The sequence below is a fragment of the Ictalurus punctatus genome, chromosome 28 (genome assembly GCF_001660625.3).
Source record: "Ictalurus punctatus breed USDA103 chromosome 28, Coco_2.0, whole genome shotgun sequence".
Lineage (NCBI taxonomy): Eukaryota > Metazoa > Chordata > Actinopteri > Siluriformes > Ictaluridae > Ictalurus > Ictalurus punctatus.
This window is the reverse complement of record NC_030443.2, coordinates 1146755-1166754: the sequence shown is the minus strand read 5'-3', so window position 1 is coordinate 1166754 and position 20000 is coordinate 1146755. Positions and strand designations below refer to the sequence as shown.

The following is a 20000-nucleotide window of genomic DNA, read 5'->3' as shown; positions in this document are numbered from 1 at the left end:
ATCGAATCTACCTCAGCCTGACCATGCTCTCCACCCAGATCTGGACAGCTCTGATCCCCCACAGAGCATCAACTGACACACACACACACACACACACACACACACACACACACACACACACACACACACACACACACACGAATCATGAACACCTGATGATACACACACTCCTGCATAACTGTTGTCTTTTACGTAGACGAGGGACCTTCTCGGCCATCTTTCTCCTCCTAATAAAACCTGCTTCGCGGGTTACCATAGCGACGACCGCTTCCTGCATTCTCCAACCACTTCCAGGTCACACCTAGCAGAACTGATTAGCCAACAGGAAGCCTTGTTTCTCTTCGCAACCGTATGGTTTTGTGACCAATCAGGGAAAGACCAGCTGTCGGATTTCACTCGGGTCCAGGAACCATTTTATTTTTTATTTTTATTCCTGGAAGCACAAATGATCTCGAGTTCCACCGAACTGAGTGTGAAACGAATCGAACGCAACGGCTCTTATTTTACACACACACACACACACACACACACACACACACACACACACACAGTTCTTGGATTTCTGCTAAACCAGAATGTATTTAGAATTCAAATCTATTACTGCAGCGTTTTTTCCAGCACATTACAGTATATTGTCAACATTGTCTTACATAAGCTCAATATTTAAACCTAAAAAACCCCACTGTACTTCTCCTCAGAATGCTAACTCTGTAGCTTGCATTAGCAAACGCGCCATGCTAACCGGTCCTTACTAATGTTTATTCATGATTAGTCGCCTTTTTTTTTTTTTTTTTTTTTTTTTAGCTCAGAACTTCCGGTTCCACGGCAGTACTCTGGGCTAAATAAATCACTGAATAAATAAACACACCACATTCCCCCTCCTCCATATCTAAAACCATATAAGGAAACCCCTCCCGACGCTAGCGACGCTAATAGCGCATTACACGTCTGTCACAATCCATCGTGCTAACTCCGCCTCACGAAACGTTAGCAATTAGGTCCACGTTCTCTAAACGGGCGTCTTCTTAGCTCTTATCACCCGAATTTTATTTCCTTGAATAGGTTCATCAAAACGCAGGCCGATTATAGCTATAGCGCTAATGCTATGCTATACGGATGCACACGATGCGACAAAAAAAAAATGAAGTGGAAAGGTTTTTAAACCCTTATTAAAGTTATCTATCTGAAATCTCCTCAGCTAGCGAGCAGATTATCCGTGACTTGCGGTGTAGCTTGCTAGCTAGCTTTACAGCAACGGCGTAGCTAAACATAGCAGCCACCTGGCAAGATACGTAGATGTTTGTCATTCTGTAAAAAGAATAAGTATGAAGGTGTTAAATAAGGCAGGATTCGGATTAAAAATGTTGGAACTATCGCCTCAGATAAACGTTCTATCCTAACGTTGCTAATGACCTTTAAAGCTTAGCTTGTGTTAGCCTTTCTCCATGAACGTTTCACTCACCGTTAGCCGCATTAGCGACTTTTACAGAGATCTTTTCAGTTTCATGGCTGTTTTTTTTTTTCTTTTCTTTTCATGGGTAATTCAGCTAAAAGCGAACGCTAAGACCCTGGTCCTTTTGAAATGATTGATCTCTACGCAAGTTTTACTCTGAGAAGCCTGGAGATCTTCTCCACAGGCGTCTGATGACCTCTGGTATTTTAACTCTGTTTTTCGTTTTGTTTTACATAGACCAAGTTTACTACATTTTAAGGACAGAAGCGTTCTGTACACAAACATATTCGTGAATATTTGCTTTACTAGTCGCGTCGTAACTCTGAGTTTCTATTTAATTTGAGGTGTAAAGACGTGCGGTGATGAAGCTGTTCACCTTTCTCCAACACTAAACCTCGAGCCAGAGCTCGACTGACGACCCCGCGGTTTACACACCACTTACACAACTTTTCTATTCCTGTCCTTTTCTATAATAATGTCTTGAATCTATTAAACGGTTCATTTCGGTGAAGACGCTGTCGTGGCCATTTTATTACCTTATTTACATTTTAATGGTTTAGAGTGTCGTAAGTATCGGCACCCTTCCGAACAAAGGTTTGGAACTTTTCCAAAGGTGCGAGCCTGCTAGGAGAGCTGTGGCATATATTCGTACGGTTCCATTTTGAAGTCGTTTTGACTGACGCTGTGGGAATTCCGCTACGTTAATCCTTCAGATTTGGTGTTGAATGATTTAGCAGACGGACGGAGTTAGATCAGGAATCTTTAAGGTAGCGAACGCTGTATTAGACAACAGGTCGTGCCACTCTGAAGTGGACGACGCACTCTTCGAGTTCCCTTGTGGAATCGTTTGGGAGCGGTGCGGCTATTCATGCGTTCAAGTCCGAGATGCTTTTACCACGAAGCCACGAAATCCCACCGTAGTGTTGGAAAACTGGGATGAAATAAAATATAAAGAACGGATGAATACAAAATATCAAGAGGTGATATTGTGAAAAGTCAAGTGAAATGTCAACACCTAAAGACAACCGGATTTTGAAATTAGACGATGGGGTTGCGTAAACGGGCGCACCAGCACGAGAATGAGGAAGACCCATGACAGATGCACTGTTGAAGATAAGAAATGAAGTTTATGGCCACATGATTCTTCTATTGTCACGCTAAGGCCACTTGGGTGCACCCGAGACTGAGGGCGTCTGGGGAAACGTGAGAGTGGGTTTGTGTGGACGTATCAATCGTCTTGGAGGGCCCATCTTGGGTTGGTGTTTGACCATATGTCGGAGATAGAAAAACGCATAAGACTAGAATAATTACAAGCACGGGTCTGACCCTAAAGAAAAGTGCAAGGATCAAAGATGGAGGACAGCTGTACAGAATAGATAACCAAAAAGAGGAACAACTGTCCCAAGCAGATAAACATTAGAATGCTCACTCACAATGACACAAGATAAATCTGTCTCTCATCTGTGGTAAAAACAGATGAAAAGTAGAACAGGAAATAACTGCTATGAAAGATAATAGACCAGGGGTGTCTGGTCATATCCGGAACGGGCCGGTGTGGGTGCAGGTTTTCATTCCAACCAAGCACCAGATTCCACCTGTTAAATCAGTTGATCTTGGCTTTCAATAGACTCAGGTGTGGCTTTCATTCCAACCAAGTGATTGGAATGAACACCTGCACCCACACCGACCCTTTCCGGATAAGATCGGACGCTCCTGTTATAGACCCTTCAGTGTAACTGACGAAGATGATGATGCACATAAAGATGCGAGAAACAGACCAAGGCAAAGGATAAAGGGAAAGGTTAAGGAGGCATTCAAATAGAAAACACAAGACCGTTATTGGAAATAATGTGAAGGTACGGAACGCGGATACGTGCGGGGACTTGTGACTGGACGTGCAAAAGAAGAAGCACGTGTGATTGGTTGAAGTTGTATGTATGAAAATGTATATAAGGACATTGTAAGCCAGCAGAGCCTCGGCGTAAGCGACATCTTCATGTGGCGTGCAGACCCGGTTTATCTGCTGTCTGCTTGACTTCATCTGAATCATCAGTCTTCGTGAGTTGTTCATTTCGAGCGTAAGGTAGATCATTATTTTATAGTTTGAATCTGTGCGCTAGCAGGGTGAATGTACGCTGGAGAAGCTAAATATCCTGCGGCAGACAGACCGCTGTCGTAGCGGCTTCGTGTTCTAAAATGACGCCCACGAAAACAGCATTTTCTCTTAATTCATCCATCAACTTCTGTATCATTTTCAACAGAATCACCGACTTAGTTCACTTATAAACGTTAAGTGTTGGAACCCTTTATGATTACATAAAGATCCTGAAGTTGAAAGGTCAACTGTGATATTTTCTCCTTCTTCTTGTTTTTTTGTGGAAATTCCTGCTCTGGAAGATTAAATTCCCGTATTGCACAAGTCTGAGTTTAATGATTGGCCTGAGCCTATGTTGTGTTTAATAAGCAGAGAGATTGTCCAGCTGGGGTAAAGCTGGGGCTATTTAACAACGTCGCTGTATAGGAGAGAACGTCAAGAGATCTCAGCAGCAAAGATGTTGAGAACCGTGTTCTACTTGCTCGTCGTCTTTCTGCTGATGCCGGTGCCGAGCAGTCTGCTGGAGACGGAATACCACGGAACCTGCCAGGATTTATGCGGTGAGCTGAAGCAGCTCCGAGAGCGCGTGCATCAGCAGGCAGCCGCTTTATCTGAGATCAAGAAGAAGTTGGTATACTTGGAGAATGAGAGTGCAGGTGAGATGAAGAACATCCCACTTCCCTCCATTACAGTCAGCATCACTGTAGCTGTTTATACTGTTCCTGCTCTTTTAAAAAATCTCATTTGGTACGTAGAAATTGAGAAAATATAGAAATTTAACAAAGAAATATTTTCAAAACCTTAAATTCCCAGAGAATAGAGTGGGAGATTTTTAAGGGGGTACCTGGGTAACATCACAGCTCTTTTTATAACACAAACCCAATGGAACACTGTAATTTCATATTTGGATCAAATCTATTCACACATACCAACTGTACACCAACATGAGGCTGGTTCTTCAAATCTGGCCCTCGAAGTTCACTATCCTGCAGAGTTTTTTACCTCCAATCTCAAACTCACAATTTTCTTACATCAGAATGCTACTATAGAGGACTTATTTCTGTGAGAATTTCAGGTTTGTATCTGGTCCCCCATCAGAGATATTCAACCCGAAAGTGAGGAAATCCTTTATTTATTTATTTATTTATTTGTTTATTTATTATTTTATGGCACCTTCTCACCGCATAAAATGAGTCTCAAACCTGAAATGTTCTGCATGCACACTATACTTACCCAGGTACCCCCTAAAAAAAACATTAAGACTGAGACTCAAACCTGGTGGTTTTGCCATGCGTATAGAGAACAGAGGTAATCGCTCAAATAAATAAGAAAATGTTAACTTGGTATGGAATGAATCACTAATTAATCCAAACATTTTCAGTAACTCAGAAAACATGGAAATCTTTACATTTCCTTCTCTTTAAATGATATTGAATTATATTATGTACAGTGTTTATTATATATTCTAGAGTTTTTGCAGTGAAATGATGCTTCTGGTGCTGTAGTAACACCTACAGTTAACACCACAGTGATGATTCTAATGATCACCTACAACTTCCAATTCCAATTAGCATCTATACGTAACACGTAGTGATCTCGATCAGTCTTGAATTCAGATTTGGAATAAGAATAAAATTGTTTGTCTGCGTGATACTGGTGTTGTGTTGATCGCCGTGCGTTTCGTCATTAGGGCGGCCGAAGGTGGCGTTCAGCGCCGGATTACCTGCAGGGCGGCATGGACCGTTTAACACTGAAACCACTCTGATCTACAGTAGAGTCCTCACCAACATCGGAGGAGCTTATAACCGACAAACAGGTCCCGTAATTAACACACACACCTCATCATCACAACTAACACTTCAGTTAATAGCTTATTAATTATAAGATTTCACAGCTTGTATGTCTATTCTCTTTGCATTTAGAGTGCTACACAAATAGGTTTTTCATTATTATTATTATTATTATTATTATTATTATTATTATTAACTTTTTGGTGTTAATTGTGAAAGATTTAAGGATTCGGAAAATATTTGACAGCCTTGATCTATGGTTGCTTTATTCTATGTAACTTAGCAAGAACTGGCACTGGAGGTGCTATTTGCAAGAAGTGCTTGGACCCCGTAGATTGCAGCTCGAGACTATATTCATTAATATTATTATTATTATTATTATTATTATTATTATTATTAGTAGTAGTAGTAGTAGTAGTAGTAGTAATAACTCTTGTGTGTTAATTGCAGGTGTGTTCACAGCTCCGGTTAGTGGCGTGTACTACATCCGCTTTACGGGTGCCGCGTACAACACTAACAGCTTCAATATGGGTATTAACCTGTACAAAAACAATTTCATATTGTTGCACTTGGGCGAAGGCAGCAAAGACGGCGTTCTCAGACACGTGTCCAGCGGCCTGGCGCTCCAGCTGAAGGCCGGAGACATCGTGTACCTCCGCCTCTATGCCAACTACGCCCTCTACGACGATCATCTGTTCCGCAACACCTTCACCGGCTTCCTCCTTTTCCCCTCCTAACAAAAACGCTGTCTGTGCTCCAGTTCTGTGTTTAAATCTCCACTCAAATGAGTTTCTCTGCATATTAGTGAGTTTCTGATCAATAACTGAAATTACATCTACACATCTAGTGTGTGTGCCGTGTTATGACAAAAATCTAAATAAAGCAAATAAAACAAACACGTCCTGAAGATGTCTGAAAACGCACTGGCACTGGAGACTCCTTCCATTAATAAATGTCTACTTACAGAGAACGTCAGCATATCAACGATCACACATTTTTAAAATGCGTTTCTTTTCGTCAGCGGGGCGTACACTGTACAGGCGAACGAGCCGTTACTATAGAAACGATAACGTATTAGAACGAGTGTTAATATAAACCTGTGATGTGCAGCTGCGCTATCGTCAGAGCCGCTGTTATAGAAAACGAATCAACACCTCCTGGATGTGGCGCAGGTGTTTTATCCAGGACGAATGTCCAGAAATCATTTTTCATCAATCCCTAGTGTAGTTATAGTATAATTTTATCGCAATTAATAATGAATGAACAATTCTTCCGTTTTTGTCATATCTTTGTTAAAGCAGATCTCAGTGTGTTGTGATCTGTTTGGGGTGAAATGTCTATTTAGCAGCACGAACTGCATCAAACCTCCAGGAAAAGATCATATAACGCACTATATACGCACTATATACCGCAGTCGGATGTTTGCTTTGCTGAATTGGTAAACTGCATTCTCGTGTATGTTCACTAGAGGGCAGTATTACACCAGTGCAATATACAGTACAACTGCTCTTAACATGCCTTAACAAGGTTTTCACCCTAAAATATCAGGATGTCCATCATCGTGGTCTGCGTGCGTGTGTGTGTGTGTGTGTGTTTACGTACGTGTTTTCACTGGGCTCAGTGGTTTAGTATCTGCTCCGGTGACCTTTAACCTCTGTCATTTATGTTACATTTATAGTGCGTAACAGTATTTTGCAGTGTGATCCACCAATATAAAATGAGAACGAAAAACGATCAAAGGGTGAATAAGCGTTGCTGCCAAGACGTCAGACAGTGGATCTGCAACGTTAAAAAACATAAAAATATGTTTTACTCATGGGACTTGCGAACGTTTGTCTGGACTGATTTGTTCCTTTTGCAGTAATTGTTTTAGACGAATCACGAACGTAGACAAGCGTGGCGTTCACTCAGGACCGTCGCTTTCCCTTGCTGGATAACTTTCATTTGCTAGGTTAGCATTCACGCTGGACTTTCACTCTAGTTTGCGTTTACTCTGTAGTTAACTTCCACTCATCGCTTTGATTTCATTTGCTGGTTCGGGATCAAGTGGGGAAAAAACTAGTATGTCAACGAAATTTAAAAGGTATAGATTTGTGAATGAGGACTTGATGAAGATTAATACCTGTTGAGTGACCGATATAAACGATGTCCTTATGGACGAGCCACTGTTCACTCAGATATCTGTTTCTCAGGAACCGTAAGCGGTAGGTTGGGGTAGGGACCCACTAATGTCTGACGAGAACTCGCTCCGATTGGCCGCTCATGCTATCCATGTTTGTTCTCACCAACTCAACAAACTCTTTCAACAGGCTGACCCGGAAATGTCCTTTTAGCGTTTGATCAAACCGGACACAAGTGCCTTTTGGAGAATTCAGCTATCATAAACGTGTTGTGGAAGACGTCCTGTGATGTCTCATCTCTCAGCAGGATCTTCGACTTAAAAATATCAAATGTCGTGAGCACTTATGGTTACACCAAGTAACCATGTAGCGACACCATATAACGGTCACCTGTAATATTTTCTCCTGTTCTGTTGGAAATTCCTGCTGGGGAAGTTTAAAGTCCTGTATTTCCCAAGTCTGGGTTTAATGAGTAGCCTGAGTGTACTGAAGTCTGTGTTTAATCAGCAGAGAGAAAGGATTTCATCACATCCACTTGAACGAGCTGGTGTAGAAGAGAGTCGTGTAGAACGTCAGAGATCTCGGCCGTTAAAGATGTTGAGAACCGTGTTCCACTTGCTCGTCGTGTTTCTGGTGATGTCGGTACCGGACAGTCTGCAGGACACGGAACCTCACGGAAGTTCTCAGGATTTTTGCGGTGAGCTGAAGCAGCTCCGAGAGCTCGTGCATCAGCAGGTAGCCGCTTTAGCCGAGATCAAGGTGAAGACGGTGTACACGGAGAAAGAGAACGCAGGTGAGACGAAGAACCTCCATCACAGTCGCTGGTTTGTCTGTACTATTTCTGCTCTTTGCAAAATCAGTCCCAGAGAACATCGTGTTAGATTTAAAACAGCTGTACGCTACCAAACTTTAGACGTTGATGTTAAAGCTAAGCTCCAACGTAGACGAGACGAATACTGCTCAGAAACACCGGCTAAGCTTGTACACGCGTTGCGATTTTTTTCTAGCTAACATTAGCTAGCGTTAGCATATAGCTTAGATCACATTAAACATTCGCATTTTTTATTACCGTTAAGTAGACCTGAAGAGAATTCACCAGGTTGTAGTGAAACATGAGCTAAAGTGTAAACCAAAATTTCTGTCTTGCGTCAGGTCGGAAAGTTGCCAAAGTCATGAGTCGCTCTGGATAAGGACGTCTGCCAAACGATATAAATAACAATGGGCGTGGTCTAATATTCTAATGAGCCTGCTTAACTGACAACCAAACACACAGGCGCAAGCAGCGGAAATCAGGACTGTTGAGCCGACCCATAATGCTAGTTCGCCTTCACACGCTAGGTCACTAGTTAACGTTTCCACAATAGTTAGCGTTCACTCGCTAGTTCGTTTTCGCTCACTTTCATTCGTTCACATTCACTTGCTAAACCTGCTCTCCCCTTGCTAGTTAGCGTTCACTCGCTAGCATGCTGTACCTCGCTAGGTAACATGTTAGACGTGTGTCCAGATGTTTTATCGGAATTTTTACGGATTTCTCCTCAGCGCTGGAGGCCCGAATGGTGATTAACGAGAACGAGATTGCGAGTCTGAAGAAGGAGAAAGCGAGTAACGTATCAAACTGTTCTCTAGACATTTCTAGTAACGTCTGGAACATCTAAACATCTGGAAACACTGTACTCTTCTTCGTTCCCCAGCTCAGGCGAGCGAGCTGTCCGCCGTGAAGAGCCAACTGGAGAGCGTGAGGAAGCAATACGCTGGTAAACACACTTAACACACTTCACCCCGATGCTGATTGCTCTCACTAACACAACACAAGTCCATTAAAATAAGAGCGACAGTCGCCTCCTCCAGCGCTGATTTACCTCTGGGACAGTTCTTAACACCGATTATTAACCCCAGCAAGTTTTCGATCGTTCTTATGGAGTCTACGTGATAGTGGTGCTGTGTTAATCACTGTGCGTCGTGTCGACAGAGCGGCCGAAGGTGGCGTTCAGCGCCGGATTACCTGCAGGACAGAAGGGACCGTTTAACACTGAAACCACTCTGATCTACAGTAAAGTCCTCACCAACGTCGGAGGAGCTTATAACCCATACACAGGTCCCGTAATTAACACACACCTCCTCATCATCACAACTAACACTTCAGTTAGAATCAATTCTAACAATCACACTCTTCATTTTTTCACATCTGTCCCGTTTTAAAGTGCTGCACGAGCGGATCTAACGAACCTGTGTGTGTTAATCGCAGGCGTGTTCACGGCTCCGGTTCGAGGCGTGTACTACATCCGCTTTACGGCCGCCGCTTACAACAGTAACAACCACAACATGGGTGTTCACCTGTACAAGAACAACGAGCACCTCATGCACCTGGGCGAGTACGACAAAGACGGCACTGCCAGACACGTGTCCGGTGCTCTGGCGCTCGAACTGGAGGCCGGAGACATCGTGTACCTCCGCCTCCTCACGAACTACGCCCTCTACGACGATACGCTGCTCCGCAACACCTTCAGCGGCTTCCTCGTCTTCCCCTCCTAATAAAAAAATCTCCACTGCGCATTCTCGTCTGTTTCTGGTGAATCGTTCGTATTCGTTATGTGTGTAAAGGTACAGTTTTACCTCTGACACTGGAGACTCCTTCCATTAAAACGACAACATCTCCTTAGAAAACACCACCGTATCAATAATTACACGTTTTTGTAAAATTCTTCACGTGGAGCATTTTCCTTCAGTCCTCAGTAGTTTGTTGTACGCCATAAAACACAGTAAAAGTTATTGCGTGTCATAATCTCTCTCTCTCTCTCTCGCTCTCTTTTTCTTTTTTTTTTTTTTCTCTTTCATATTTTTGTTGCCTCATCTGTGTGGATGTAAACGTGTCACTTTGATGTGTGGTTCTCTCACTGTTTATGCAGAAATAGATGTAGAATCCTTGATTAGGCCTCACATTTCTCCCATCACATCGCGCCATTTTTCCTCCGCACATAATGACATGTTTGTTCAGTCAGATCACGTCGTGTCGTGATTTATTTATTGACATGTTTATTTAGGAAGCCAAGGCTCAGGAAAACATTTCATAAACCTCTATATTCCACTATATTTCCAGAAGTTTCCTAAACCCTTTCACTGAATTTAGTGAATCGCTGCTAAACTGCATTCTCTTGTATGTTCACTAGAGGGCAGCGTTAGACCAGCGCAATATCGTACAGTACAACTGCTTTTAAGATGGCGCTTTTCAATGTTTTCACCCTGAAATATCAGGATGTGTATCATCATGACCTCCTCTGTCTCTCTCTCTCTTGCTCTGTGTGTGTGTGTGTGTGTGTGTGTGTGTTGTCTCGGGTTTCACTGTTTTAGTCTCTGCTCTGCTGACCTTTGACCTCGGTTATCTCAGTTCTCACTAATAATATGAACTGTTATAAACAGCATAAGACCACTTCCTGTTTTTCTCTTCTGCAATGAGATCAGTTCAGTTCATCATTAGCGTCTCCCGATCATTATTTATTTATTTGTATATATTTTGCAATAACAGAAGAAGATCGGTCTGTGGTTGTCAGTACCGTGTTTCTGTCCTCAGTGTTTTATACACTATATTTACACGACAATGAATGACTAAAAAATGAAAAAAATGTTCTCTCTCTCCTTCTCTCCTTCTCTCTCTCTCTCTGTGCATGTGTGGTGGACGAGTGAGCGTGGTGTGTGGAGCGCGTGAGAGCGGTTTGGCGTCTCGCCAAAGTTTTTTTCTGCGAGTTTTTTGTTTGTTTGTTTTTCTTTCATTGATTTATTGAATGCGTATGTTATGTGAGTATCGGTGGTTAGTGAAAGTTGAGAGCGGGTGAAAGCGAGCAGGACGCCATGGCCTCCGAGGCCGGAGGGGAGACGCTGTCTCTCCGCCATGGCGTCAGGTGTGTACCGGGGAATGGAGAACAGGTGGAGGAGGTTCTGCTGGCGGTGGGAGAGCAGGTCGGGTGTGAGAACATCTACTCCGCATCCCGAATGAACAAAGCGGTGGTGATTTTCCAAAAGAAAGAAGATTCGCCGAAATGCTGCGCTACACGTCACCCCTCTTTCTGCCCCTGCGACGTGGGTCGTTATTTCCAACCTGCCCCCCCTTCATTAAAGACGAGCTGATCATGAAGGAGCTGGCCCGCTTCGGAAAGTTCGCCGGCCCCATGACGGACATCCCGCTCGGCTGTAAGAACTCCGCGGTGAAACACGTCCTGTCTTTCCGGAGACAGGTGTATATGTTTATTAACAGCCGAGAACAAACACTGGATGTCAACTTCAAGTGTAAACACCGGGACAGCAGATACACCGTCTTCGCCACCACCGAACGCCCGAGGTGTTTAGGGTGTGGGGAGATCGGACATAAACGGCTGAGCCGCCCACGCGGAGCGGTGCAGCCGGGGAGCTCCGGGGGCGACACGGCCGGGGTACAGCAGCTGCAGCGCGGAGACAGCCAGCAGGGGGACACCGGAGAACAGGAGCCTGGGGCAGAGAGCGGTGACGACACACCGAGGTCACAGCAGGAAGAGGTCAGTGACGAACACAACACCACTGAAATAATCACAGCACCCAGTGACAGCACCGACACCCGCGACCAAGATAGCAATAAAACCAACACCGCAAACAGCGTCCATAACAAACCCTACACCGCTATCGCTGTCGGAGACAGTGACTCTGCACGACAGCTGCAGAAGAACCCACAGACAAGAACATCGAGAACAATAAAACTGAACCGGAAACAACAAGCGAGGAGATGGACAAGGTGGAGGAATCGTCCAAACAACCTCAGCACAATGTCGAGATGTTGGAGGACTCGCGCCCAGAGTGCAGCGCAGGAGCTGCGGGAGAGGAACCCCACAGACACGGAGGAGGAAGACGTCACCCCGGATCAACCACACACTTGGGGGAGGGGGAGGGGGGGGAGGGGGGGTGTAATGGGTTCATTTTAAAATGTAAATATGTAAATATACCAAAACTGAGGCATTAAAGGCGTCATAAAAGTCAAAAAAGTCTCCTTCTCTCTCTCCTTCTCTCTCTCATTCTCTATCTCCTTCTCTCTCTCTCTCTCCTTCTCTCTCTCATTCTCTATCTCCTTCTCTCTCTCTCTCTCTCCTTCTCTCTCTCTCTCCTTCTCTCTCTCTCTCTCTCCTTCCCTCTCTCATTCTCTCTCTCCTTCTCTCTCTCTCTCCTTCTCTCTCTCTCTCCTTCTCTCTCTCTCCTTCCCTCTCTCATTCTCTCTCTCCTTCTCTATCTCCTTCTCTCTCTCTCTCTCTCTCTCCTTCCCTCTCTCCTTCCCTCTCTCATTCTCTCTCTCCTTCTCTCTCTACTTCTCTCTCTCTCCTTCCCTCTATCATTCCCTCTCTCATTCTCTCTCTCCTTCCCTCTCTCATTCTCTCTCTCTCCTTCCCTCTCTCATTCTCTATCTCCTTCTCTCTCTCCTTCTCTCTCTCTCTCCTTCCCTCTCTCATTCTCTCTCTCCTTCTCTCTCTCTCCTTCCCTCTCTCATTCTCTCTCTCCTTCTCTCTCTACTTCTCTCTCTCTCTCCTTCCCTCTCTCATTCTCTCTCTCCTTCCCTCTCTCCTTCCCTCTCTCATTCTCTCTCTCCTTCTCTCTCTACTTCTCTCTCTCCTTCCCTCTATCATTCCCTCTCTCCTTCTCTCTCTCTCTCTCTCTCTCTCTCATTCTCTCTCTCCTTCTCTCTCTCTCTCCTTCCCTCTCTCATTCTCTCTCTCCTTCTCTCTCTACTTCTCTCTCTCTCCTTCTCTCTCTCCTTCTCTCTCACTCTCTCTTCCCCCCCTCTCATTCCCTCTATCATTCTCTCTCTCTCCTTCTCTCTCCCCTTCCCTCTCTCTCTCTCACTCTCCTTTCCTCTCTCTCTTTCTCTCTCTCGGGTTTATGGTTAGAATAGGTTACAGTGTGTGTTACGGTGTTCTGTGATGGGATACAGTGTGTGTTACGGTGTGTGTTACGGTGTTCTGTGTTGTGTTACAGTGTGTGTTACGGTGTTCTGTGTTGTGTTACGGTGTTCTGTGATGGGATACAGTGTGTGTTACGGTGTGTGTTACGGTGTTCTGTGTTGTGTTACGGTGTGTGTTACGGTGTTCTGCGTTGTGTTACGTTAGTTTTAGTGTTGGAGTGAGTTACAGTGTGTATTAGTTTCAGAAGGTGCAGTGTATTAGTGTGTACAGTGTGTGTTTACAGTGTGCAGTGCCTACAGAAAGTATTCACACCCTAGGGACTATTTCTTTTTTTGCTGTACTTCAGAATCACATTTTACCCCACCTCCAAAACACACACACACACACACACACACACACACACACACACACACACACACACACACACACACACACACACACATATTCTAACAGAAAAGGAAACAGTGCAACGTTTTTTTTAAAGGAATCATCACATACTTACCACTTACCATTATGTGTGCACTATTTACACTTTTGTTTTCTTGACACTTGACAAAGTGACATTTTGTGTGTTACATGATAATGATCTATTGTCACTAGATTTAAAAAAAAAAAAAAAATCCGTATGGTATATTTTTCATTTTTGTTTTCATTTTTAAAGATCCCTTCAGCGGTTGTGTAAAATTGAAATATATTAGAGCGGGATTGTTTTTCTGCTCCTTTTGAAGTGACTCTCTACAGAAATCAAATCAAATGAATTATTTACATGTTCCTTTTAAAACATGAAATCCATTATATCCAAGTGGAAAACTCATCGGACGAGACAAGGCCGTCCTTCCAAACGGAGTGCACAGGCAGAGTAGGGCAAGCGTCTGAAAAATGTCCATCTGAAGGAGTTACAGAGCTGGCTGAAGGAGAAGAACCTGAGCGGAGATCAACAATACCATCAGCTCTTCACAGATCCAGCCTCTATGGGAGCGTGGCCAGAAGGAAGCCATTTCTGAGAAAGCCTAACAGAAAGGAATGCCTGGAGTTCGCTGGAAGGCGTGCGACAAAGTCTCAGAGCTTTCAGAAAGAGATTTTGAGGCATTTGGTCTAAAGCGTTATGTTTGGTGCAGACGGAATACAGCCTAACACTCAGGTAACACCATTTCTACCATCGTACTGGTAGCCACTGGTAACAGCATTCTACATCAGCAGATAGGGAAATCCTGCGCCTTCGAGGGGAGCATGACTGGAGCCAGAGACAAGCAAACTGTTGAGGAGAACCTGCTCCAGGCAGCTGAACCCGTGTCCAGGGTGAAGGTGTACGCTTTAACGGGACAGTGAGTCCACGGGTAAGAGCTACAGGATGGCTTGAGGGGAGAAAAAAAGGTTTGTGCTCTGGAACGCACTGTAACACACACTGTAACACACACTGTAATACACTGTAACACACTGTAACACACTGTAACACACACTGTAACACACACTGTAACACACACTGTAATACACTGTAACACACTGTAACACACTGTAACACACACTGTAACACACTGTAACACACACTGTAACACACACTGTAACACACACTGTAACACACACTGTAATACACACTGTAACACACACTGTAATACACACTGTAACACACACTAACACACACTGTAACACACACTGTAATACACACTGTAACACACACTGTAACACACACTGTAATACACACTAACACACACTGTAACACACACTGTAACACTGTAACACACACTGTAATACACACTGTAACACACACTGTAATACACACTGTAACACACACTAACACACACTGTAACACACACTGTAATACACACTGTAACACACACTGTAACACACACTGTAATACACACTAACACACACTGTAACACACACTGTAACACACTGTAACACACACTGTGACACACACTGTAATATACACTGTAACACACACTGTAACACACACTGTAACACACACTAACACACACTGTAACACACACTGTAACACACACTGTAATACACACTGTAACACACACTGTAATACACACTGTAACACACACTGTAATACACACTGTAACACACACTGTAATACACACTGTAATACACACTGTAATACACACTGTAACACACACTAACACACACTGTAACACACTGTAACACACACTGTAACACACACTGTAACACACACTGTAATATACACTGTAATACACACTGTAACACACACTGTAATACACACACTAACACACACTCTAACACACACTGTAACACACACTCTAACACACACTGTAACACACACTCTAACACACACTGTAACACACACTGTAACACACACTGTAACACACTGTAACACACACTGTAACACACACTGTAACACACTGTAACACACACTGTAACACACACTGTAACACACACTGTAACACACTGTAACACACACTGTAACACACACTGTAACACACACTAACACACACTGTAACACACACTCTAACACACACTGTAACACACACTGTAACACACTGTAACACACACTGTAATACACACTGTAACACACACTGTAATACACACTGTAACACACACTGTAATACACACTGTAACACACACTGTAATACACACTGTAACACACACTGTAACACACACTGTAACACACTCTAACACACACTGTAACACACACTGTAACACACTGTAACACACACTGTAATACACACTGTAACACACACTGTAATACACACTGTAACACACACTGTAACACACTGTGACACACACTGTAACACACTGTAACACACACTGTAATACACACTGTGACACACACTGTAATACACACTGTAACACACACTAACACACACTGTAACACACTCTAACACACACTGTAACACACTGTAACACACACTGTAATACACACTGTAACACACACTGTAACACACACTGTAATACACACTGTAACACACTGTGACACACACTGTAATACACACTGTAATACACACTGTAACACACACTGTAACACACTCTAACACACACTGTAACACACACTGTAACACACTGTAACACACACTGTAACACACACTGTAATACACACTGTAACACACACTGTAATACACACTGTAACACACACTGTAACACACACTGTAACACACTCTAACACACACTGTAACACACACTGTAACACACTGTAACACACACTGTAATACACACTGTAACACACACTGTAATACACACTGTAACACACACTGTAATACACACTGTAATACACACTGTGACACACACTGTAATACACACTGTAACACACACTAACACACACTGTAACACACTCTAACACACACTGTAACACACTGTAACACACACTGTAACACACACTGTAATACACACTGTAACACACACTGTAACACACACTGTAATACACACTGTAACACACTGTGACACACACTGTAATACACACTGTAATACACACTGTAACACACACTGTAACACACTCTAACACACACTGTAACACACACTGTAACACACTGTAACACACACTGTAACACACACTGTAATACACACTGTAACACACACTGTAATACACACTGTAATACACACTGTAACACACTGTAACACACACTGTAATACACACTGTAATACACACTGTGACACACACTGTAATACACACTGTAATACACACTGTAACACACACTGTAACACACACTGTAATACACACTGTAACACACACTGTAAAACACACTGTAATACACACTGTAACACACACTGTAATACACACTGTAACACACACTGTAAAACACACTGTAATACACACTGTAACACACTGTAACACACACTGTAATACACACTGTAATACACACTGTGACACACACTGTAAAACACACTGTAATACACACTGTAACACACACTGTAATACACACTGTAAAACACACTGTAATACACACTGTAACACACACTGTAACACACACTGTAACACACACTGTAATACACACTGTAACACACACTGTAACACACTGTAACACACACTGTAATACACACTGTAACACACTGTAACACACACTGTAACACACACTGTAATACACACTGTAACACACTGTAACACACACTGTAATACACACTGTAACACACTGTAACACACACTGTAACACACTGTAACACACCGACACAAGCAGTCTCCTCAGGCCAGCGTTGTGATTTAATCTCACAGATGAAATGTTCATGCCGTATGATGGATGTTGTTCCTGCACGTTTTGAGAGAGGGTTTTGAAACTGTCAGTCCAGCTGTGGCAGCCATTATTAATAACTCTTCAGCTGGAGTTGTACCAGCCAGCCTCAAACATGCAGCTGTGCAGCCTTTGCTTACAGTGTGTCACAGTGTTACGCTGTTAGAATCTTTTCCTTCCTTCATTCAGTCTGTTATACTGTAATAATAGCCCCTAAAACGAGTGCGCACACACACACACACACACACACACACACACACACACACACACACACACACACACACACACACACACACTCTTTACCCTTAAGAATTAGAGGAGTGAGAGAGCTGTGTGAAGGAGGAACAGGATGCTGGCCTGGAGGAGTGTGTGTGTTTGTGTGTGTGTGTGTGTGTGTGTGTGTGTGTGTGTGTGTGTGTGTAGGTTGTAAAATAAATGGTGTTCCCTGACCTTATGATTCCACATATGCTCTATGTCTCTGTGTGTGTGTGTGTGTGTGTGTGTCTGTGTGTGTGTGTGTGTGTGTGTGTGCGTGCGTGCGTAACTCAGTTCTCAGGGTCTGTGTGTAAGATTGTTTCAGCTTAGCGTTTCACTTCCTCTTTCACACACTCCCGTGAGACTCCATCCAATCAGAACGCTGCATTTCTCTCACCATCGTAAACTTGTACAAGGTTTTCTGCCACTGCGGAGACTGTTTAACGTTACAAAAGATTACAACTCATCATTTTGCACATCGTGCACATGCAGTCGATCGGCCGAGATGTTTATTAGTGGCAACGTTTTAAAAATGTTTGCTAATTGCTTAGCAAATTAGGGGTCCAAGCACCAATTTGTGTTTCCTAGCGTGTACAGTGTGCTTGTTACAGTGTTACAGTGTGTATTACACTGCTTGTTACAGTGTTACAGTGTGTATTACACTGCTTGTTACAGTGTTACAGTGTGTATTACACTGCTTGTTACAGTGTTACAGTGTGTATTACACTGCTTGTTACAGTGTTAGTGTGTATTACACTGCTTGTTACAGTGTTACAGTGTGTTTTAGTGATACACGGTGTACAGCACTTGTTACTGTTAATGTGCTTGTTGCATTCATTAATGTTTTTAAAAAGGTTTCATTCGTTCAGCATTAGAGGACTGATGACAGGATATATTATGTGCACTATATAGTAAATATGGTGTAGTTTGGGATACACCCAAATTGGACTGATGATGATGTCCATGCGTTCTATATACTGAGTAAGGTGTGTGGTTCGGGACACGCCCACAGTGGACCGATGATGGTGTTTATGTGGACTATAGAGTGACTAGAGTGTGTGGTTCGGGACACGCCCAAAGTGGACCGATGACGGTGTTTATGTGGACTATAGAGTGACTAGGGTGTGTGGTTCGGGACACGCCCACAGTGGACCGATGATGATGTCCATGCGTTCTATATACTGAGTAAGGTGTGTGGTTCGGGACACGCCCACAGTGGACCGATGATGATGTCCATGCGTTCTATATACTGAGTAAGGTGTGTGGTTCGGAACACGCCCACAGTGGACCGATGATGATGTCCATGCGTTCTATATACTGAGTAAGGTGTGTGGTTCGGAACACGCCCACAGTGGACCGATGATGATGTCCATGCGTTCTATATACTGAGTAAGGTGTGTGGTTCGGGACACGCCCACAGTGGACCGATGATGGTGTTTATGTGGACTATAGAGTGACTAGGGTGTGTGGTTCGGGACACGCCCACAGTGGACCGATGATGATGTCCATGCGTTCTATATACTGAGTAAGGTGTGTGGTTCGGGACACGCCCACAGTGGACCGATGATGGTGTTTATGTGGACTATAGAGTGAAATGGAAGGTGGAAGGGAAGATTTTTCTCTCTGTTTTCAGCTGTTTTTCTCTCTCACACACACAAAAGAAAGAAGGAGGCCATAAATCACTCAACATTTGTCTAGAAATGGATCGATTAGCACTGATGTGTCCAGGTTCTGTGTTAATGAACGCTACAAAAACACAACCTTTTATAGTAGTCCGTAAAAGTTGGTATGGCTCGCTGATGACCGGAGGAATGCGAGAAATTCTGAGAAACGTGCCCTTCATCAGGGGGTCGAATGTGTGGAGTCTCAGGAGCTTTAGAGAGAATTTGAGAATCTCATGTATCTGTGATTAATTTCGTCCGGTGTAGAAGATGAGGTCCTGATTAGCATTGTTATAAATATATCGCGTAAGCAGGAGTGTGTTCTCCTGTAGGTCCAGCAGTGCCCGGATGTGGCTGTGTCTCAAATCACACACGTATGCACACACAAGATCACCAAATCTATGATGGCAATACCTCGTAGACGTCTTCTGACACGGGCCTTGTTTTTTTACTTCCTGGTTTTCCTGCTTTCCTCCTTCCTGCTCAAACTCCACCCCCTGACCACGCCCCATGATCACCCGTGTATCGTC

At 43.6% G+C, this 20000-nt stretch overlaps 3 protein-coding genes across 4 annotated transcripts in view; all 3 read left to right on the top strand.

The window, feature by feature from the left end:
- Positions 1 to 1964, top strand: part of tpcn1 (two pore segment channel 1) — a 15843-nt gene extending 13879 nt beyond the window's left edge. For both annotated transcript variants that reach the window (XM_053677260.1, XM_053677261.1), the window contains one exon: positions 1 to 1964. This exon is cut by the window's left edge and continues 23 nt beyond it. In XM_053677260.1, coding sequence (XP_053533235.1) covers positions 1 to 76 — 76 coding nt within the window. In that variant the 3' untranslated portion in view covers positions 77 to 1964.
- Positions 1965 to 3407: 1443 nt separating this feature from the next.
- Positions 3408 to 6234, top strand: LOC128629382 (cerebellin-1). The gene is made up of 3 exons (XM_053677266.1): positions 3408 to 4204; positions 5239 to 5364; positions 5789 to 6234. Exons 1-3 carry the CDS (start codon positions 4006 to 4008, stop codon positions 6073 to 6075), a joined length of 612 nt encoding a protein of 203 aa, XP_053533241.1. The 5' UTR covers positions 3408 to 4005; the 3' UTR covers positions 6076 to 6234.
- A 1504-nt stretch (positions 6235 to 7738) lies between these two features.
- On the top strand, positions 7739 to 10009 carry LOC128629381 (collagen alpha-1(VIII) chain). The gene is made up of 5 exons (XM_053677265.1): positions 7739 to 8251; positions 8998 to 9060; positions 9150 to 9212; positions 9428 to 9553; positions 9704 to 10009. Exons 1-5 carry the CDS (start codon positions 7927 to 7929, stop codon positions 9988 to 9990), a joined length of 864 nt encoding a protein of 287 aa, XP_053533240.1. The 5' UTR covers positions 7739 to 7926; the 3' UTR covers positions 9991 to 10009.
- Positions 10010 to 20000: the final 9991 nt, after the last annotated feature.